The 22,826-nt window shown below is 34.9% G+C and overlaps 1 protein-coding gene across 2 annotated transcripts in view; it reads left to right on the top strand.

Moving 5' to 3' along the window:
- STXBP5L (syntaxin binding protein 5L) overlaps positions 1-22,826 on the top strand; it is a 336,789-nt gene that overhangs the window by 223,168 nt on the left and 90,795 nt on the right. The window contains exons 18-19 of one of the 2 annotated variants that reach the window (XM_065942856.1): positions 17,528-17,679; positions 19,654-19,725. In XM_065942856.1, the coding sequence (XP_065798928.1) occupies positions 17,528-17,679; positions 19,654-19,725 (224 nt within the window). The remainder of the gene's footprint in view (positions 1-17,527; positions 17,680-19,653; positions 19,726-22,826) is intronic. The other variant, XM_065942857.1, reaches the window with a different exon arrangement.

Genomic DNA, 22,826 nt, shown 5'->3' on the forward strand with positions numbered 1-22,826 from the left:
CAATGAACGGAATAAGAGTTCAGAAATAGATCCAAGCATGTAGCCAAATTGGGTCAGCAGAGCAATGGAGGAAATGAGAGGTTACCCCTCCCAATAAGGAGCACAAAGTCAATTGAATAATTATATAGAAAAATGAAACTTGACTCTTCTCTTACACTATACACAAAGATTCTGGAAAGTGTAATAGGAGTCTATCTTCATAATACTCAAGGAAATATTTCTTCAGTAGTACTCATAAAGGTATTGACCATAAGGAAAACATTAAGAATTTACTGGAAAAAATTGGCACAATTAAGAAAGTGAAATGGCAGAGCAGTAAAAAGATTTTTGAATTAATTTTATCTGACAGTGGACTCCTATCCACAGTGTTAAAAGAGTCATCAAATAGAAAAAGATAGCTCAATAGAAAAAAAAAAAATGAAGAAATTTGAACAAACATGTCATAAAAGAGGGTATCTAAATAACAAAAAATACATTCATAGTTCTATGGAAAGGTCCACCATTACCATTAGTAATGTTGGTAGTGTTTGCAAAGATATCAGATATCAAGAACTGTCAAACATTGTGGCTAAGAGGGTAGATTGGTGAATCTACTTTATAAAATTGCTAGCATTACTTACCTTATTTTAGTATACCTATGTATGCATTCCCTACAACCGAAAAGTTTCATTTCTAGATATATTCCTAATGAAGTGCAAGCACAGATGCATCAAAAGACAGTAGCATTCTTCAGTACACACAATATGATATACCATATTAACAAATTGAAAGATAAAAACCATATGATAGTCTCAGTAGATGGAGAAAAAACTTTTGACAAAATTCAATACCCACTTATGATAGAAACTCTTCCAAAAATGGGCATAGAAGGAACCTACCTCAATATAATAAAGGCCATATATGATAAACCCACAGCAAACATTATTCTCAATAGTGAAAAAACTGAAAGCATTCCCTCTAAGGAACAAAGACAAGATCAGGAACAAAACCCACTGTCACCACCATTATTCAACATAGTTTTGGAAGTGGTAGCTATGGCAATCAGAAGAAAAAGAAATAAAAGGAATCCAGATTGGAAAAGAAGTAAAACTCTCACTGTTTGCAGATGACATGATACTATACATAGAACACCCTAAAGATACCATCAGAAAATTACTTGGGCTAATCAGTAAATTTAGCCAAGTGGCAGGATACAACATCAATACACAGAAATCACTTGCATTGCTATCCACTAACAATGAAATATCAGAATGAGAAATTAAGGAATCAATTCCATTTACCATTGCAGCAAAAAGAATAAAATATCTAAAAATAAACCTACCTAAGGAGACAAAAGAACTGTATACAGAAAACCATAAGACACTGATGAAAGAAATCAAAGATAGCATAAACAAATGGAGAGATATTCCATGTTTTTGGGTTGGAAGAATCAATATTGTGAAAATGACTATACTACCAAATGTAATCTACAAATTCAGTGCAATCCCTATCAAATTACCAATGGTATTTTTCACAGAACTAGAACAAAAAATATCTCACAATTTATATAGAAACACAAAAGATCTCAAATAGCCAAAGCAGTCTTAAGAATGGAGCTGGAGGAATCAACCTTCCTGACTTCAGACTATACTACAGAGCTATAGTGATCAAGACAGTATGATACTGGCACAAAAACAGAAATATAGACCAATGAAACAAGATAGAAAGTCCAGAGATAAACCCACACACCTATGGACCTTATTTTTACAATGGAGGCAAGAATATACAATGGGGCAAAGATAGTCTCTTCAATAAGTGGTGCTGGGCAAACTGGACAGCTACATGTAAAGAATGAAATTAGAACACTTCCTAACACCATACACAAAGATAAACTCAAAATGGATTAAAAACCTAAACCTAAGACCAGAAACTATAAAACTCTTTGACAGAACATAGGCAGAACACTCTATGACATAAATCACAGCAAGATCCTCTATGATCCACCTCCTAGAAAAATGGAAATAAAAACAAAAATAAACAAGTGGGATGTATTAAACTTAAAAGCTTTTGCACAGCAAAGGAAACTATAGACAAGGTGAAAAGATAACCCTCAAATTGGGAAAAATAATCACAAATGAAACAACTGACAAAGGATTAATTTTAAAAATATGCAAGCAGCTCATACAAGTCAATACCAGAAAAACAACCAACCAATCAAAAAATGGGAAGAAGACCTAAACAGACGTTTCTCCAAAGAAGACATACAGATGGCTAACAAACACATGAAAAGATGCTCAACATCGCTCATTATTAGAGAAATGCAAGTCAAAAATACAATGAGGTATCACCTCACACCGGTCAGAATGGCAAAAATCTACAAACAATGAATGCTGGAGAGGATGTGGAGAAAAGGGAACCCTCTTGCACTGTTGGTGGGAATGCAAACTGATATAACCACTATGGAGAACAATATGGAGATTCCATTTAAAAAAAAAAAAAAAAACTAGAAATAAAACCACCATATGACTCACCAATCCCACTACATTGCACATACCCTGAGAAAACCAAAATTGAAAAAGACACAGGTAACCCAATATTCACTGCAGCTGTGTTTACAATAGCTAGAACATGGAAGTAACCTAGATGTCCATTGACAGATGAATGGATAAAGAAGCTGTGGTACATATATACAATGGAATATTCAGTTCAGTTCAGTCACTCAGTGGTGTCTGACTCTTTGTGACCCCATGGACTGCAGCACACCAGGCTTTGCTGTCCTTCGCCAACTCCAGGAGCTTTCTTAAACTCATGCCCATCGAGTCGGTGATGACATCCAACCAACTCATCATCTGTTGTTCCTTTCTCCTCCTGCCATCAATATTCCCCAGCATCAGGGTCTTTTCCAGTGAGTCAGGTCTTCCCATCAGGTGGCCAAAGTATTAGGGTTTCAACTTCAGCATCAGTCCTTCCAATGAATATTCAGGACTGATTTCCTTTAGGATTGACTGATTAAATCTCTCTTACAGTCCAAGGGACTCTCAAGAGTCTTCTTCAACACCATACTTCAAAAGTATCAATTCTTTGGCACTCAGTTTTCTTTATAGTCCAACTCTGACATCCATACATGACTACTGGAAAAACCATAGCTTTGACTAGTGGCAAAGTAATGTCTTTGCTTTATAGTATGCTGTCTAGGTCGGTCATAGCTTTTCTTCCAAGGAGCAAGTGTCTTTTAATTTTGTGGCTGCAGTGATTTTGGAGCCCCAAAAGATAAAGGCTGTCACTGTTTCCATTGTTTCCCCATCTATTTGCCATGAAGTGATGGAACCAAGATGCCTTGATCTTAGTTTTTTGAATGTTGAGTTTTAAGCCAACTTTTTCACTCTCCTTTTTCACTTTCATCAAGAGGCTCTTTAGTTCTCCTTCGCTTTCTGCCATAAGGGTGGTCATCTGCTTATCTGAGGTTATGGATATTTCTCCTGGCAATCTTGATGCCAGCTTGTGCTTCATTCAGTCCGGAATTTTGCATGATGTTCTTTGCATTTAAGTTAAATAAGCACAATGACAATATACAGCCTTGATGTATTCCTTTCCCAATTTGGAAGCAGGCTGTTGTTCCATGTCCAATTCTAACTGTTGCTTCTTGACGAGGATAGAGGTTTCTCAGGAGGCAGGTAAGGTGGTCTGGTATTCCCATCTCTTGAAGAATTTTCCACAGTTTGTTGTGATTCACACAGTCAAAGGCTTTGGTGTAATCAATAAAGAAGAAGTAGGTGTTTTTCTGGAACTCTCTTGCTTTTTCTATGATCCAACAGAGGTTGGCAATTTGATCTCTGATTCCTCTGCCTTTTCTTTTTTTTTTTTAATTTATTTTATTTATTTTTTAAAATTTATTATTATTTTTTTTATTTTTCAGTGGGTTTTGTCATACATTGTGCCTTTTCTAAATCTAGCTTAAACATCTGGAAGTTCTCGGTTCATGTACTGTTGAAGCCTGGCTTGGAGAATTTTGAGCATTACTTTGCTAGCCTATGAGATGAGTGCAATTGTACTACAGTTTGAACATTCTTTGGCAATGCCTTTCTTTGGAATTAGAATGAAAACTGACCTTTTCAAGTCCTGTGCCCACTGCTGAGTTTTCCAAATTTGCTGGCATATTCAGTGCAGCACTTTCACAGCTTATTTTAGGATTTGAATTAGCTCAACTGGAATTCCATAACCTCCACTAGCTTTGTTCATAGTAATGCTTCCTAAGGCCCACTTGACTTTGCATTCCAGGATGTCTGGCTCTAGGTGAATGATCACACCATTGTGGTTATCTGGGTCATGAAGATCTTTTTTATATAGTTCTTCTGGTTATTGTTTCCACCTCTTCTTAATATCTTCTGCCTGTGTTAGGTCCATACCATTTCTGTCCTATATTGTGCCCATCAAGAGATCTGTAGTCTTTCCCATTCTACTGCTTTCCTCTATTTCTTTGCATTGATCACAGAGGAGGGCTTTCTTATCTCTCCTTGCAATTCTTTGGAACTCTGCATTCAAATGGGTAAATCTTTCCTTTTCTCGTTTTCCTTTATCTTCTCTTCTTTTCTCAGCTATTTCTAAGGCCTCCTCAGGCAACCATTTTGCCTTTTTGCATTTCTTTTTCTTGGGAATGGTCTTGATCACTGCCTCCTCTACAATATCATGAACCTCCATCCACAGTTCAGGGACTCTATCACATCTGATCCCTTAAATCTATTGGTCACTTCCACTGTATAATTGTAAGGGATTTGATTTAGGACATACCTGAATGATCTAGTGATTTTCCCTATTTTCTTCAATTTAAGTCTGAATTTTGCAATAAGGAGTCATGATGTAAGCTTGTTGATCCCAGTCTTGTTTTTGCTGACTGTATAGAGCTTCTCCATCTTTGGCTGCAAAGAATATAATCCATCTGATTTCGGTGTTGACCATCTGGTGATGTCCATGTGTAGAGTCTTCTCTTGTGTTGTTGGAAGAGGGTGTTTGCTATGACCAGTACATTCTCTTGGTAAAACTGTTAGCCTTTGCCCTATTTCATTTTGTACTCTAGGGCCAAACTTGTCTGTTACCTCAGGTATTTCTTGACATCCTACTTTTGCATTCCAGTCCCCTATAATGAAAAGGACATCTTTTTTGGGTGTTAGTTCTAGAAGGTCTTGTAGGTCTTCATAGAACTGTTCATCTTCAGCTTCTTCAGCATTACTGGTTGGAGCATAGACTTTGATTACTGTGATATTGAATGATTTGCCTTGAAAAGGAACAGAGATCATTCTGGTGGAGAGTTCTGACAAAATGTGGTCCACTAGAGAAGGGAATGGCGAACCACTTCAGTATTGTTGTCTTGAGAACCCCATGAACAGTGTGAAAAAGTCAAAAAAATTGGACACTGAAAGATGAACTCCCCAGGTTGGTAGGTGTCCCATATGCTGCTGGATAAGAGTGGAGAAATATACCCCAGAAAGAATGAAAAGATAGAGCCAAAGGAAAAAAAGTGCCCAGTTGTTGATGTGACTGGTTATGGAAATAAAGTCCGATGCTGTAAAGAATAATATTGCATAGGAATCTGGAATGTTAGGTCCACAAATCAAAGTAAATTGGAAGTGGTCAAACCAGAGATGCAAGAGTGAACATCAACATTTTAGGAATCAGTGATTTTAAATGGACTGGAATGGGCAAATTTAACTCAGATGACCATTATACCTACTACTGTGGGCAATAATCCCTTAGAAGAAATGGAGTAGGCCTCATAGTCAACAAAAGTGTCCAAAATTCCGTTCTTGGGTTCAGTCTCAAAAATGACAGGATGATCTCTGTTCAGTTCCAAGGCAATGGAATGTTATTCAGCCATGAAAAGGAACACATTTGATTCAGTCCTATTGAGGTGGATGAACCTGGAATCTATTATACAGAGTGAAGTAAGTCAGAAAGAGAAAGACAATCGTATACTAACATATATATGGAATCTAGAAAGATGGTACTGATGAACCTATTTGTAGAGCAGCAATGGAGACACAGACATTGAGAACAGACTTATGGTCACAGCTGGTGGTGGGAAGGACAGGTATAGCGTAACATGAAAACATACATTACCATAAGTAAAATAGATAACCAGTGGAAATTTTGCTGTATGACTCAGGGAACTCAAACTGGGGCTTGATAACATTCTAGAGGGGTGAGATGAGGAGTGAGGTGGGAGAGATGTTCAAGTGGGAGGGGACACAGGTAAAACCTATGGCTGATTCATGTTGACTTTTGGTAGAAACAAATGCAGTACTGTAAAGCAATTATCTTTCAATTAAAAATAAATAAATCAAGACAGTAGCATTATTTGTGATGGCAGTATTATAATATCCCCAAACTACAAACAAATGACTGGAGTAGATTGAATAAATTATATGATATTAATTTCTCTATCAATTAAAATGAACTTCATTTACATATAACTATAATATTAGAAAAAAGTGAAACATTTCTCAATAAGTAAAACTGACTTTTCGTATAAGAAGTCAGATTTGTGTTTCCTTGTTAATTTTCTGTTTAGCTGATCTATCCATGGGTGTGAGTGGGGTATTAAAGTCATCCACTATTATTGAGTTATTGTTAATTTTCCCTTTCATATTTGTTAGCAATTGCCTTACATATTGCAGTGCTTCTATGCTGGGTGCATATATATTGATAACTGTTATATCTTCTTCTTGGATTAAACCTTGGATTGAACCTTCTTGGATTGAACCTTTAAATGACACAATGAACCAGCTAGACCTAATTGATATCTATAGGACATTTTACCCCAAAACAATCAATTTCACCTTGTTCTCAAGTGCACATGGAACCTTCTCCAGAATAGATCACATCCTGGGCCATAAATCTAGCCTTAGTAAATTGAAAAAAATTGAAATCATTCCAGTTATCTTTTCTGACCACATGCAGTAAGATTAGATCTCAATTACAGGAAATAAACTAATAAAAATTCAAACATATGGAGGCTAAATAACACGCTTTTGAATAACCAACAAATCATAGAAGAAATCAAAAAAGAAATCAAAATACGCATAGAAATGAATGAAAATGAAAACACAACAACCCAAAACCTATGGGATGCTGTAAAAGCAATGCTAAGGGGAAGGTTCATAGCATTACAGGCTTACCTCAAGAAACAAGAAAAAAAATCAAATAAATAACCTAACTCTACATATAAAGCAACTAGAGAAGGAAGAAATGAAGAACCCCAGGGTTAGCAGAAGGAAAGAAATCTTAAAAATTAGGGCAGAAATATATGCAAAAGAAACAAGAGACCATAGCAAAAATCAACAAAGCTAAAAGCTGGTTTTCTGAAAAGATAAACAAAATTGACAAACCATTAGCCAGACTCATCAAGAAACAAAGGGAGAAGAACCAAATCAACAAAATTAGAAATAAAAATGGAGAGATCACAACAGACAACATTGAAATACAAAGGATCATAAGACACTACTACCAGCAGCTCTATGCCAATAAAATGGACAACTTGGAAGAAATACACCAATTCTTAGAAAAGTATAACTTTCCAAAACTAAACCAGGAAGAAATAGAAGATCTTAACAGACCCATCACAAGCACGGAAATCGAAACTGTAATCAGAAATCTTCCAGCAAACAAAAGCCCAGTACCAGATGGCTTCACAACTGAATTCTACCAAAAATTTAGAGAAGATCTAACACCTATCCTACACAAACTCTTCCAGAAAATTGCAGAAGAAGGTAAACTTCCAAACTCATTTTATGAGGCCACCATCTCCCTAATACCAAAACTAGACAAAGATGCCACACACAAAAAAGAAAGAAAACTACAGGCCAATATCACTGATGGACATAAACGCAAAAATCCCTAACAAAGTTCTAGCAAACAGAATCCAACAACATATTAAAAAGATCATACATCATGACCAAGTGGGCTTTATCCCAGGAATGCAAGGATTCTTTAATATCCGCAAATCAATCAATGTAATACACCACATTAACAAATTGAAAGATAAAAAACATATGATTATCTCAATAGATGCAGAAAAAGTCTTTGACAAAATTCAACATCCATTTATGATAAAAAACTCTCCAGAAAGCAGTAATAGAAGGAACATACCTCAACATAATAAAAGCTATATGTGACAAACCCACAGCAAACATTATCCCCAATGGTGAAAAATTGAAAGCATTTCTCCTAAAGTCAGGAACAAGACAGGGGTGTCCACTCTCAACACTACTATTCAACATAGTTTTGGCCACAGCAAGCAGAGCAGAAAAGGAAGTAAAAGGAATCCAGATAGGAAAAGAAGAAGTAAAACTCTCACTGTTTGCAGATGACATGATCCTCTACATAGAAAACCCTAAAGACTCTACCAGAAAATTACTACAGCTAATCAATGAATATAGTAAAGTTGCAGGATATAAAATTAACACACAGAAATCCCTTGCATTCCTATACACTAACAATGAGAAAACAGAAAGAGAAATTAAGGAAACAATACCATTCACCATTGCAACAAAATGAATAAAATACTTAGGAGCATATCTACCTAAAGAAACAAAAGACCTGGAATATTACTCAGCCGTTAAAAAGAATTCATTTGAATCAGTTCTAATGAGATGGATGAAACTGGAGCCCATTATACAGAGTGAAGTAAGCCAGAAAGATAAAGAACATTACAGCATACTAACACATATATATGGAATTTAGAAAGATGGTAACGATAACCCTATATGCAAAACAGAAAAAGAGACACAGAAGTACAGAACAGACTTTTGAACTCTGTGGGAGAAGGTGAGGGTGGGATGTTTGAAAGAATACCATGTATATTATCTATGGTGAAACAGATCACCAGCCCAGGTGGGATGCATGAGACAAATGCTCGGGCCTGGTGCACTAGGAAGACCCAGAGGAATCGGGTGGAGAGGGAGGTGGGAGGGGGGATCGGGATGGGGAATACGTGTAACTCTATGGCTGATTCATATCAATGTATGACAAAACCCACTGAAATGTTGTGAAGTAATTAGCCTCCAATTAATTAAAAAAAAAAAAAGAAAGAAAGAAAGAAACAAAAGACCTATACATAGAAAACTATAAAACACTGATGAAAGAAATCAAAGAGGACACAAATAGATGGAGAAATATACTGTGTTCATGGATTGGAAGAATCAATATTGTCAAAATGAGTATACTACCAAACAATCTATAGATTCAATGCAATCCCTATCAAGCTACCAATGGTATTCTTCACAGAACTAGAACAAATAATTTCACAATTTGTATGGAAATACAAAAAACCTCGAATAGCCAAAGTAATCTTAAGAAAGAAGAATGGAACTGGAGGAATCACCCTGCCTGACTTCAGGCTCTACTACAAAGCCACAGTCATCAAGACAGTATGGTACTGGCACAAAGACAGAAATATAGATCAATGGAACAAAATAGAAAGCCCAGAGATAAATCCACGTACCTATGGACACCTTATCTTTCGACAAAGGAGGCAAGAATATACACTGGAAAAAAGACAACCTCTTTAACAAGTGGTGCTGGGAAAACTGGTCAACCACTTGTAAAAGAATGAAACTAGAACACTTTCTAACACCATACACAAAAATAAACTCAAAATGGATTAAAGGTCTAAATGTAAGACCAGAAACTATAAAACTCCTAGAGGAGAAAATAGGCAAAACACTCTCCGACATAAATCACAGCAGGATCCTCTATGACCCACCTCTCAGAATACTGGAAATAAAAGCAAAAATACACAAATGGGACCTAATGAAATGTAAAAGCTTTTGCACAACAAAAGGAAACTATAAGCAAGGTGAAAAGACAGCCTTCAGAATGGGAGAAAATAATAGCAAATGAAGAAACAGACAAAGGATTAATCTCAAAAATACACAAGCAACTCCTGAAGCTCAATTCCAGAAGAATAAATGACCCAATCAAAAAATGGGCCAAAGATCTAAACAGACATTTCTCCAAAGAAGACATACAGATGGCTAACAAACACATGAAAAGATGCTCAACATCACTCATTATCAGAGAAATACAAATCAAAACCACAATGAGGTACCATTACACGCCAGTCAGGATGGCTGCTATCCAAAAGTCTACAAGCAATAAATGCTGGAGAGGGTGTGGAGAAAAGGGAACCCTCTTTCACTGTTTTTGGGAATGCAAACTAGTACAGCCACTATGGAGAACACCTTAAAAAACTGGAAATAGAACTGCCTTATGACCTAGCAATCCCACTCCTGGGCATACACACTGAGGAAACCAGATCTGAAAGAGACACATGTACCCCAGTGTTCATCGCAGCACTCTTTATAATAGCCAGGACATGGAAGCAACCTAGATCCCATCAGCAGACGAATGGATAAGAAAGCTATGTTACATATACACCATGGAATATTACTCAGCTGTTAAAAAGAATTCATTTGAATCAGTTCTAATGAGATGGATGAAACTAGAGCCCATTATACAGAGTGAAGTAAGCCAGAAAGATAAAGACCAATACAGTATACAAACGCATATATATGGAATTTTCAAAGATGGTAATGATAACCCTATATGCAAAACAGAAAAAGAGACACAGATGGACAGAACAGACTTTTGGACTCTGTGGGAGAAGGTGAGGGTGGGATTTATGAGAGAACAGCATTGAAACAGTATACTATCAAGGGTGAAACAGATCACCAGCCCAGGTTGGATGCATGAGACAAGTGCTCAGGGCTGGTGCACTGGGCAGACCCAGAGGATGGGATGGGGAGGAAGGCGGGAGGGGGGATCTGGATGGGGAACACATGTAAATCCATGGCTGATTCATTTCAATGTATGGCAAAAACTATTGTAAAGTAACTAGCCTCCAGCTAAAAAAAAAAAAGTAGTCAGATTTGGGGAGACAGGAGTAATAAACAGGCGAAGCACAAGACAATTGCTCGTAATAGTCTATTTCTTCATGTAGTGATAATTATGAGGTCGTTCACTTTGTGATAACTAAGTGTTCAATTTCATTTATGTGTGTTATGCTTGAATTAAAGAGTAAAATATACAGTGTTTTTCACATAAGTGAATAATTTTATTTCTAGAAATTTATCCCCTAAATATACTCTATTTTAGTGAAACTAAATCATAAATGATATTCATTGTTGCATTGTTAATAGCAATGGCTTATGGCTTCCTCAAGTTCAAGCTGGTGAGTTGGAGTCCTCACTCTGGTTTGGCTACATTTTCTGGCCTCACCAATTCAGGAATAGGACTGTGACACTAGGTTGGAGATGGTGCCCTTGAAATGTGGGCTGATACTGGCCACTGGGTCAGGAGGCACACAGGTCTATTTTGGTAGTAATTTAATTAAATATTTATTAATATTAAAAACTGTATGGAGGTATTAACATATATGAAAAAAAAATTTTACAAATTATAAGTATGCAGTATGAGTTTTGACAAATATAAATGACAGTGTAAGTTATGTAACCACCAACAGACTAATTTTATTTTATTTTTTTTTAATATTATTTTATTAGTTGGAGGCCAATCACTTCACAACATTTCAGTGGGTTTTGTCATACATTGACATGAATCAGCCATATAGTTACACGTATTCCCCATCCCGATCCCCCCTCCCACCTCCCTCTCCACCCGACTCCTCAGGGTCCTCCCAGTGCACCAGGCCCGAGCACTCGACTCATGCATCCCACCTGGGCTGGTGATCTGTTTCACCATAGATAATATACATGCTGTTCTTTCAAAACAGGCCACCCTCATTTTCTCCCCCAGAGTTCAAAAGTCTGTTCTGTACTTCTGTGTCTCTTTTTCTGTTTTGCATATAGGGTTATCGCTACCATCTATCTAAATTCCGTATATATGTGTTAGTATACTGTAATGTTCTTTATCTTTCTGGCTTACTTCACTCTGTATAATGGGCTCCAGTTTCATCCATCTCATTAGAACTGATTCAAATGAATTCTTTTTAACGGCTGAGTAATATTCCATGGTGTATATGTACCACAGCTTCCTTATCCATTCATCTGCTGATGGGCATCTGGGTTGCTTCCATGTCCTGGCTATTATAAACAGTGCTGCGATGAACATTGGGGTGCACGTGTCTCTTTCAGATCTGGATTCCTCAGTGTGTATGCCCAGAAGTGGTATTGCTGGGTCATATGGCAGTTCTATTTCCAGTTTTTTAAGAAATCTCCACACTGTTCTCCATAGTGGCTGTACTAGTTTGCATTCCCACCAACAGTGTAAGAGGGTTCCCTTTTCTCCACACCCTCTCCAGCATTTATTGCTTGTAGACTTTTGGATAGCAGCCATCCTGACTGGCGTGTAATGGTACCTCATTGTGGTTTTGATTTGCATTTCTCTGATAATGAGTGATGTTGAGCATCTTTTCATGTGTTTGTTAGCCATCTGTATGTCTTCTTTGGAGAAATGTCTGTTTAGTTCTTTGGCCCATTTTTTGATTGGGTCGTTTATTTTTCTGGAATTGAGCTTCAGGAGTTGCTTGTATATTTTTGAGATTAATCCTTTGTCTGTTTCCTCATTTGTTATTATTTTCTCCCAATCTGAGGGCTGTCTTTTCACCTTGCTTATAGTTTCCTTTGTTGTGCAAAAGCTTTTAATTTTCATTAGGTCCCATTTGTTTATTTTTGCTTTTATTTCCAATATTCTGGGAGGTGGGTCATAGAAGATCTTGCTGTGATTTATGTCGGAGAGTGTTTTGCCTATGTTCTCCTCTAGGAGTTTTATAGTTTCTGGTCTTACATTTAGATCTTTAATCCATTTTGAGTTTATTTTTGTGTATGGTGTTAGGAAGTGTTCTAGTTTCATTCTTTTACAAGTGGTTGACCAGTTTTCCCAGCACCACTTGTTAAAGAGATTTTCTTTTTTCCATTGTATATCCTTGCCTCCTTTGTCAAAGATGAGGTGTCCATAGGTTCGTGGATTTATCTCTGGGCTTTCTATTCTGTTCCATTGATCTATATTTCTGTCTTTGTGCCAGTACCATACTGTCTTGATGACTGTGGCTTTGTAGTAGAGTCTGAAGTCAGGCAGGTTGATTCCTCCAGTTCCGTTCTTCTTTCTCAAGATTACTTTGGCTATTCGAGGTTTTTTGTATTTCCATACAAATTGTGAAATTATTTGTTCTAGTTCTGTGAAAAATACCGTTGGTAGCTTGATAGGGATTGCATTGAATCTATAGATTGCTTTGGGTAGAATAGCCATTTTGACAATATTGATTCTTCCAATCCATGAACACGGTATGTTTCTCCATCTGTTTGTGTCCTCTTTGATTTCTTTCATCAGTGTTTTATAGTTTTCTATGTATAGGTCTTTTGTTTCTTTAGGTAGATATACTCCTAAGTATTTTATTCTTTTTGTTGCAATGGTGAATGGTATTGTTTCCTTAATTTCTCTTTCTGTTTTTTCATTGTTAGTGTATAGGAATGCAAGGGATTTCTGTGTGTTAATTTTATATCCTGCAACTTTACTATATTCATTAATTAGCTCTAGTAATTTTCTGGAAGAGTCTTTAGGGTTTTCTATGTAGAGGATCATGTCATCTGCAAACAGCGAGAGTTTCACTTCTTCTTTTCCTATCTGGATTCCTTTTATATCTTTTTCTGCTCTGATTGCTGTGGCCAAAACTTCCAACACTATGTTGAATAGTAGTGGTGAGAGTGGGCATCCTTGTCTTGTTCCTGATTTCAGAGGAAATGCTTTCAATTTTTCACCATTGAGGGTGATGCTTGCTGTGGGTTTGTCATATATAGCTTTTATTATGTTGAGGTATGTTCCTTCTATTCCTGCTTTCTGGAGAGTTTTAATCATAAATGAGTGTTGAATTTTGTCAAAGGCTTTCTCTGCATCTATTGAGATAATCATATGGTTTTTATCTTTCAATTTGTTAATGTGGTGTATTACGTTGATTGATTTGCGGATATTAAAGAATCCTTGCATTCCTGGGATAAAGCCCACTTGGTCATGGTGTATGATTTTTTTAATATGTTGTTGGATTCTGTTTGCTAGAATTTTGTTAAGGATTTTTGCATCTATGTTCATCAGTGATATTGGCCTCCACCAACAGACTAATTTTATTAACACTATTCACCACCTCAAAAGTTCCCTTGTGCCCTTTTATTACTTGTTAGTACTTGGCCCTGTAAAACCACTCATTTGCTTTCTCTCTCCATATTTTTACATATATTATAATTTTATATAAATAGGAGCATAAATTATTTTGTTTTCTTCCACTTAGCATAATGCGTTTGTGATTCATCTGTGTTATTATATATATTTGTGACTTGTTCTTTTTCATTGCTGCATACTATTCCATTATGTGTATATACAAAAATGTGTTGTATCTATTAACCATTGATGGAAATGTGGTTTTTTTCCAGTTTGGGACTATTATGAATAAATCTACTATTAGCATTGAAGTAAAAGTCCTTATGTAACATTTATTTGTATTTTCATGGGTAAATAAGAGCAGAATTTCTCAGTCATGTGGTAAGTATATATTTATGAGACAGAATAAATTGGTTTATAAAGAGGTTATATCATTTTGCATTTCTATGAGAATGTGTGAGGGTTTTGGTTTTACCACCTACCTGTCAACAGTGCACAGTGTTGATCTTTTCAGTTTTATCTACTCTGATGGGTTCAGTGGTATCTAATTGTGGTTTTAATTTATGTATTCCTGATAACTAATTATGTTCAGCATCTTTCAAGTGCTATTTTCACATTTGTGTATGTTGTCTGATGAAACATCTGTTTATATCTTTTGCCTACTTTTTAAATCAAATTATCTTATTATTACTGGGAGTTCTGTGAATATTCTGAATAAGAAATGTATTTTCTGCATTCAAATTTTCCTCAACCTTCTTGAATATCTGGAATATATTTTGCAAAGCATTTTTAACATCTTTTTCTGCCAATTTTACCATGTATTTTACTTCTAGGTATGTTTCTGTTGATTTATTTTCCCCCCCGGTTATCAATCTTTTTCTTAATTCTTTATATGCCTACTATTAATACTTTTCATGTAGTTAACCCTGTGAATTTTATTTTTATGGTGATATTTTATTCGATTCTTTTCAGTAGTTTTCTGGAAGAAAGTTATATTACTTAGAATAATTGTTTTTGAGCTTGTTTAGGATGGATCCAGAAAAGCCTTTAGTTTATGGCTAATTTGTTCCCACTACTGAAGTGACACCCCTGTATCTGTTTTCCCTTGTATTTGGACATCTCAGCAGTTTGGCTGGTAGTGACATGAAACAATCTCAGCCTTGGATGAGTTTTGCAAATTACTCTGTTTTACCTTTTTTGGTAGTTTTTTCCCAAGCCTGGGAGTAGTTTTATTTACATGGGTGCACAGATCAGTACCCAGACAAAATCTCAAGAAGGCCAGTCTATACATCTCTGGTGTATTCTCTGTGCTGCTCTCTTCTCTCTGGTATTTTGCCTTACATTTTTACTGCTTTTGCTGCATCAGACTCTGATTTCTGTCGCCTCAGTTCAGCAAGACTTCTGATCTGTCCTTGAGCTTTGGTTTCCTGTGCTCTGCTGCTGCTGCTGCTGCTAAGTCGCTTCAGTCGTGTCCTACTCTGTGCGGCCCCATAGCTGGCAGCCCACCAGGCTCAGCCATCCCTGGGATTCTCCAGGCAAGAACACTGGAGTGGGTTGCCATCTCCTTCTCCAATGCATGAAAGTGAAAAGTGCAAGAGTACTGGAGTGGGTTGCCTTTGCCTTCCCCTCCTGTGCTCTAGCCTGGGAAATTTCTCCATTTGCTAAGCTAGAACACTTAAACTAGAATGCCTAAAGTTTATTTTGTTATCCTTCTTTCATCTTACTCTAGGTTTCCTGTTGACCAGTATGTGAAAACTGTTGTTCAATATATTTTGTTGTTGTTTTCTAGTTAAGGTATAAGATTAAATGCAATATCCTTTCAAACAACCATTGCCTAACCTCCCCAAACCTAAGGTATAACTTTCTAGTATTGTTATTTTTTAATTAACTTATTTATTTTAATTGGAGGTAGTATTCTTATTTTTAACTCAAAATAAAAATAATTATTTTTGTTGGTGTCATACATTCTAGTTGCCTTTTTTCTCAAAATTGCATTTGGGAACTCCTTTATACCTGTAGGCAGAGGAACTACATTTTAACATTAAAAATTTAGAGATATTATTTCACTACAATATGTAATATTGTACATAAAGAAATATTAAGATCAATTCTACTTTGTGTGGAAGCTTTTCAAACTACTTTAATAACGTCTCAAATTTGATGCTCATAAGCTCTGAACTAGATAAATCTAACATTGTAATTCTCATCACAAAGTAAAGAAACTAAGGCCTGGCAATATTTATTAGTTTTTCTCATTCACATAATCTATAAATGATGGGGATCTTCTGACCTTTACAATGTTTTTTCCAGTTTCCAGAGTTAGTCTTCTTGGAAGATGTAGAATTTTATATAAAATAGCAAAACATCTAGTACGATAGAATTTTTCTTTTCACTTATTGTGAGGAAGGCAGTGTGGTGCAATAGAAATAACTAGATTTACAGTAGCTGGTGACTCATCCACAAGATTCAATCTAAGAAAATAACATGGAATTATTTAAAATGAGGAAACAATGTTCATACAACTATTTTATATTTAATTTAGGAAGCAAAAAGCACAGATTTACAATTTTTCAGCTGGAAGTCGTGTTGTGAATGGAGAAAAAAAAGAGTTTAGTACATGCCAATAGAGGAGCCTGGCAGGCTACAGTCCATGGGGTGGCAAAGAGTCAGACACGACTCGGTAGCGCACAGCATTGCACAGTAGCTAAGGTGATCAAAATATCTGCTTAGGAGATCTGTTTTAATTTTAAAGATTTAGTTAAGAAATTAATCCAAGTAGTCTCTGTAGTTTAATGAATGGGACACGATAAAGAACAGAAGATTGAGGATATTTTTAAATTTTTGTGAATGAAAATTCTCTCTTCATATCTACCGTAATATCAAAACCTTTGATATATGAAGTTAATCTTTATGTAAAATCTTATGTTAAATATATACTCTAAGAAAAGAACTAATTTGGAACCCCAAAATTATGATTTTATTTGAAAAAGGCATCTAATTGCGTACTTAAGTATCTGTAGCTATTAAAGTGTGACATTTCTTGACCTAGTTTCCCCTTCATAGCAAAAAGATTTTGTTTTTACAGAAGACTCACATAAAATCAAGTTATTAAAGAACAGGCTGAGTAATCACTACTTACATGAGAAAATATCTGAGAAAACTCTACTGCAGGTCATTCCTGTTTTTTTGCAGTGGTCCTGGCTTTTATATAAGGTTAACCTATCGTATGTAAAAGGCACCATTCCCTTTATGACTACCAGTCACTGCCTGACTTACCCAATCCTAAAGCATTACTTTCCAATAATCATATTTATTTTTTTAATTCAGAGACAAAATAATAATGGTTGGTGTAATACATTCTAGTTGTATTTTTTTTTTCTCTCAGAGTTGCATTTGGGAACTGCAATGGGTTGGCTGTGGTGGATTTTATACAGAAGACTGTACTGTTAAGCATGGGGACTATTGACCTGTATAGATCAAGTGACATATACCAACGACAACCACGGTCTCCTCGAAAAAACAAGCAGTTCATTGCAGGTAGGAGATAAAACAAGATGATTATGAACTTATTTAGTTCACCTGTTTTCTTTCCTTTAGAGTTTGTGTCTTCTGTGATGCTATTCAAATACATAGCAGTATAAATCAGCATAATTTATAATGCCATGTAAGTAAAATTGGGCAGAAACATAGCGAGACTCTGAAAGGGTAAAGAAGGTGTTATTAATGTTAGGAAGCATCTCAATGTTCTTAAGTTGAATTCCCAAGAAATAACAAAATAAGATGCTATTGAATATAAAAATGCTAAGAAAATTAGTCTCTTCTGTTGAAAAAAACTACTTACAATGGTTGTGTCAAATGGATTATTTTCTTCTAATAAACTATAGCTTTAAAAATGTAACAATGTTATTCACCCATTCTAATTTTTTAAATTAGCTCCATTTTTTAGCTGTCATTTTTTCTTGTTGGATGGTGACTTTCTTGGAGGTATTTTCACAAATGCAGTAAATGTTTATTAAGATTTTACAGTGCTATGAAAGATGATATTTTTCTTGAAGGACAGTTATAAAGGAAAATATATAAAGTTATTAAAATACAAGCCAAAATACTTTCTATATGTAATACCAAACTTTGATATGCCAAGTTATGCAAAGTTTTACTGAAATTTCAGTAAATATCCAAATAGTTGGCTTTGTAAACACTGCCAATATATTGTATATTTTCTGTCCACTGACATAGTTTAGTTGGTAAAAAAAAAAAACAAAAAACTGGTTGAACTAAATGGTTTGCAGATAGACATGCATCTACAATATTACATATTACATTATACAGTTTCTAACATTTTCTGTATTTTTAAAATAATCAGTTGAATATTGACACTTACTAACTATACCAAGTGAAGAATGTTATAAAGTAAAAAAAAAAAAAAAACAAAGTACATGATTGTAGGTTTCATTTTTTAAGTTGTAAGTGTGCCAAATTTAACATATGAAAGTGATAATAAGTGAAGTTTCCTTTGGGACTAATAAAAAATTACTTGATATACTGAAATTCTCTCTTTGTTAATCTTTCATTTGTAAGCCTCAACCCTTTCCAAATTTATAGTCTAGACTCTTTTCAGGAGCACAAAAGCTCTCCTTCAGAATCTGGGTTTTGTTGTTAGGGATCTCATCTTTTAGCAATATTTTGGAGTGCTATAAATGTAAAACTAGACAGGTTCTGCTTCTACCAATACTGGCTTTTCAAAGAAAGGCAGAATAGAGAAATTGTGCATGCATGTACCATGAGATTCCCTCATGATTGAGAAAGAGAAAGTTGATTTTTGAAAGTTCGTGTACTCTCGACAGATATTAGGGGAAAAGTAAGCACTGTTTGTCTGCTGAAACACTAATTCAATCAGAAAAACTGGATCTTAAGACAGTTTCTAAGTTACTTGCTGGAAATACACTGTGGAATGATAAAGTGTGTATTTTGACGAGATAATTCAATTATTTAATTTAAATTTATTGAGCCTCAAAAATTATGATTAGAACTCAGAATTTTAATGATTTGAAAATTAGGAAAAACTGGGATGAAGTGAACGATGCTTGTATTTAGTTATATAATGAGTACTCACTTTGTTATTTAAAAAATCCCCTAAAATCCCTAGGCTTTCTTGTTAATACTGAATATTAAGACAACCATTTTTGTATTTATGACATAACATACAAATTATTTATAAGCTAAATAAGTTTACTATGTAAAATGCATGTAAGAGAAGTGCCATTTATTTTTATAAGAGACTTGATTGAATAAAATTACTACAGCATACTCATCATTCATCTATCACCTCTTACTTTCTAATTAATTTATTTTTTTAATATCTCCTTTCTAATTTGATTACCTAAATTTGCTGCAATTTCTTCATCTTGGCTGTTCTAGATTCTGGTATGATATCACTTCCTTTCACTTTAGACTATTTTTCTCTCTTCCTTCTGCCTGCTGCTGATGCTGGTGTTCTGGCATGTTCCAAAGACAACTTTTGCATGCGTGGCCTGTCTAACTTTTATCCTGATTTAACGAAACGGATCCGTACTTCCTATCAGAGTAAGTTCTATAAAGGTTAGGCTAATAGCTTTCTTAAGTCATAATGCTTGAGTTAAATCCATACACTTGTGCTCAGTAATGTGTTTGTTAAAACACATTCAGCATGCATGCAAATTTTTGTTTTGTTATGGAAATGCAACCTGATAATTTTAATAAAAATTATGTAAACACTTCAAATAGTTATCGCCAAATACCTAGTTACCCATATTCATTGTTTCAGTGTTTCTTTCAAATCATGCATACCATGTATTGTTAGTCCAAGAGCCATTGTCTTTTGTTTTGAGGAGGAAGAGCCGTGGTGTCTTTGTAAATAATAAACCTGATAACCTAGTATCAATAATAATTGAATGGTTATTTTGGAAACTTTGTACCTTTGGCCATTTTATAAAATTATTGTAACCAGGGCCACGATATTTGCTTTTTCCAACGTAATTAGATTTCTTAGAGGTAGCCAAATATTTCCAATTTCTGATGGTTTTCACTCAAATAGAATATGCAGATAAACACTTCTGTATTTATTTTAGGAGCCAAACACTGAAATTAGGAAATTAAGATTGTAAATAAAAGTCAGTAATAGTAACTTTTACTGTGGTAGAAAATGCAAATCTGAAAATGGTGGAGTCAGATATTTTTAAAAATGGTGCAGAAAGAATGAAGAGTGAGAGTATGATTAAAGATGCAGATAATATTAGTGATGTTATGGGTGAATATTTATTGGTATGAGAAGATGTGTATGTTAATCTATGCTATGTTTGAGAAAGTTTGCTTAACAATATATATAAGATAATATGTTTGTATACACATATGGATACACACACGTTTGTTGCTCTTATTCTGCATTTCTTCAGACCTCACCTCACCAGCTTGTAGATATTTAATAAAATTACATCACTTATAAAAATCTAAAACTTTGTGTTCCATTAACTAAAGGGTGTCAGTACCATGAAATCCTTAAACATTTCTGGGGCCCAGAGGTGACTTATTTCTGCTCATAACTATTCCCTAGATTTTACTGCAACACAGACAAACTCATTCATTTACATATTGTCTATGGCTGCTTCCAAGTTACAATGGCAGAGTTGAGTAGTTGTAACAAAAACCATATGGCCCATGAGACCTAAATATTTACTGTCTTGCTCTTCACATGAAAAATTTGCTGACCTCTCCGCTATACTATTCATTACCCATCCCCTGCCACCTAAAAGGGTCCAGCCAAAACTTTTCCTGAAAATAGTCTCTAAGTGGTTTAACATACATACTCAAACTTCAGAATCCTAATCTAGCCTTCCCATGGTGGAATTCCCCACAGTGTGTGTGTATATGTGAATGTATCCATCTATACAGAGGGAAGAAGTTTCTGGAACATGAGATTGTAAATTTTATCAATTTCTTTTAATGTATTTTATGGTATTTATATAATAAACAATATGGTATTTATATAATAAACAATAATAAACAGCTTTTATAGTAAAAGAAATAGGATACTGAGGATAAGAAACAGGCAGTTAGTTAAACTATATGAAGTCTACAATATCAACCATGATATAAAGCTTAAATGTCATTTACCTTATAATTATTTCAATAATCTGATGTTGCCTTCAGAATTAAAAAAAAAAGATTTTAAACATTCCTTCAGGATACTCTAAAATATAATTCCTATCTACATCTTCAAATGAATTTTCTACTACCTATAAAAACACTCCTTTTAAGTCAGTGTGTGGCTTTTACTACACTTATAAGTGAAACTCTCGGGAAGATTTCACTCCCTATAGTAAACCTTTCCTGCTACCATCAGAGTGCTTTGCACCAATTCCTTAATTTAAAATGTCTACAGTGTCCATAGTGTACAGATTTGGACACAATAGAGTCTGAACCACTTAATTGGTACTTAGATTTGTTTGTATTTTTATGCACACGCTCTACCTTTTTAAGTAGAGCACAAAGAGAACCTGAAGACCATATGTAAATTTCTCATTATCCTCTTACTCTTAGCACAACTATGAGCTCAGTAAGTCAATGATGATGGTAGTGGGATAGAGCCTGACAGGTGATGCTTTTCACTCACATGAACAACGGGAGACTTTTCAAATTTGATAAATGAGAGTAGACATGGCTTCTGTAGTTACTGGATTCACTGGAACTTATAAAAGAAATCATAGTTTCTGCTAAACAAAGAATTAAAGTGTCAAGACATAAGAAAAATAAAATCCTTAGAAGGCCATAAAGAGATGCTGCATGTCTTCCATGAAACTATGATTTGCGAATGAAATGAAATGTTTTGGAAAAAGGAGGAGACATAGGGTCAGAAGGTTTGTATCAAGTTCTTCCTTTCTTCTTATTGACTAGACATTACATTTATATCTTAAGCAAATCATTTAACTACTCTGAGTTTCTTTTTTCTCATAAAGTAAAATTATAATCCCTACTTACCCTTTAGAGACTTTTGGAACTTTTTAAGATTAGTGTTTATAATAGCACTTCTATAAATATTAGACATTTTTAAAAAAATTATCATTGTTGAAGATGAAACCCACACCACAGATTACATGACTTTTGCAGAATACAACCAATTTATGGAAGATTTAGGGCTAACATCCAGTCAGCTGCCTCATCACCTAGTGCTCTTTTTACTTGTGATAATGACAAATTTTGCTGGTTGAAAATTGCTAATATACCATTTGAACCAAAGGAGGTTTAAAAAGTATGCTTAGGGTAGAACATTGTCAGAAAATGTGCTTAGGCATCAATTTCTAGTTATGCAATAAAGGAATCCATTGGAAAGTTTCAATTCTATGTATAGATATTTTCTTTCTTTCATTGCATAGTTTTTTCAGAGTATGGGGAGTCATAACAGATCCTGGATACACAAATCAGAGCATAAAGAAAAATTGGAGAAAAGGGGGGAAGATAATAGAAGAGAATTAGAAAAGAGAGTCAAATATTTTTTAAAAAATGATTGGAGAAAGTCAAGAAAGGAGGAAGAGTAAAATAAAGAATAAGAGGAATGTCTCAAGGAACAAATAAATGGGAAAAGTCCATTCATTTAAAGAATATTTATTAAGCATCATCTGTGTCAAATATTTTTTTGGTACTAGATATTT

Source organism: Muntiacus reevesi, chromosome 8 (genome assembly GCF_963930625.1).
Source record: "Muntiacus reevesi chromosome 8, mMunRee1.1, whole genome shotgun sequence".
In the NCBI taxonomy this organism is placed as follows: Eukaryota; Metazoa; Chordata; class Mammalia; order Artiodactyla; family Cervidae; genus Muntiacus; species Muntiacus reevesi.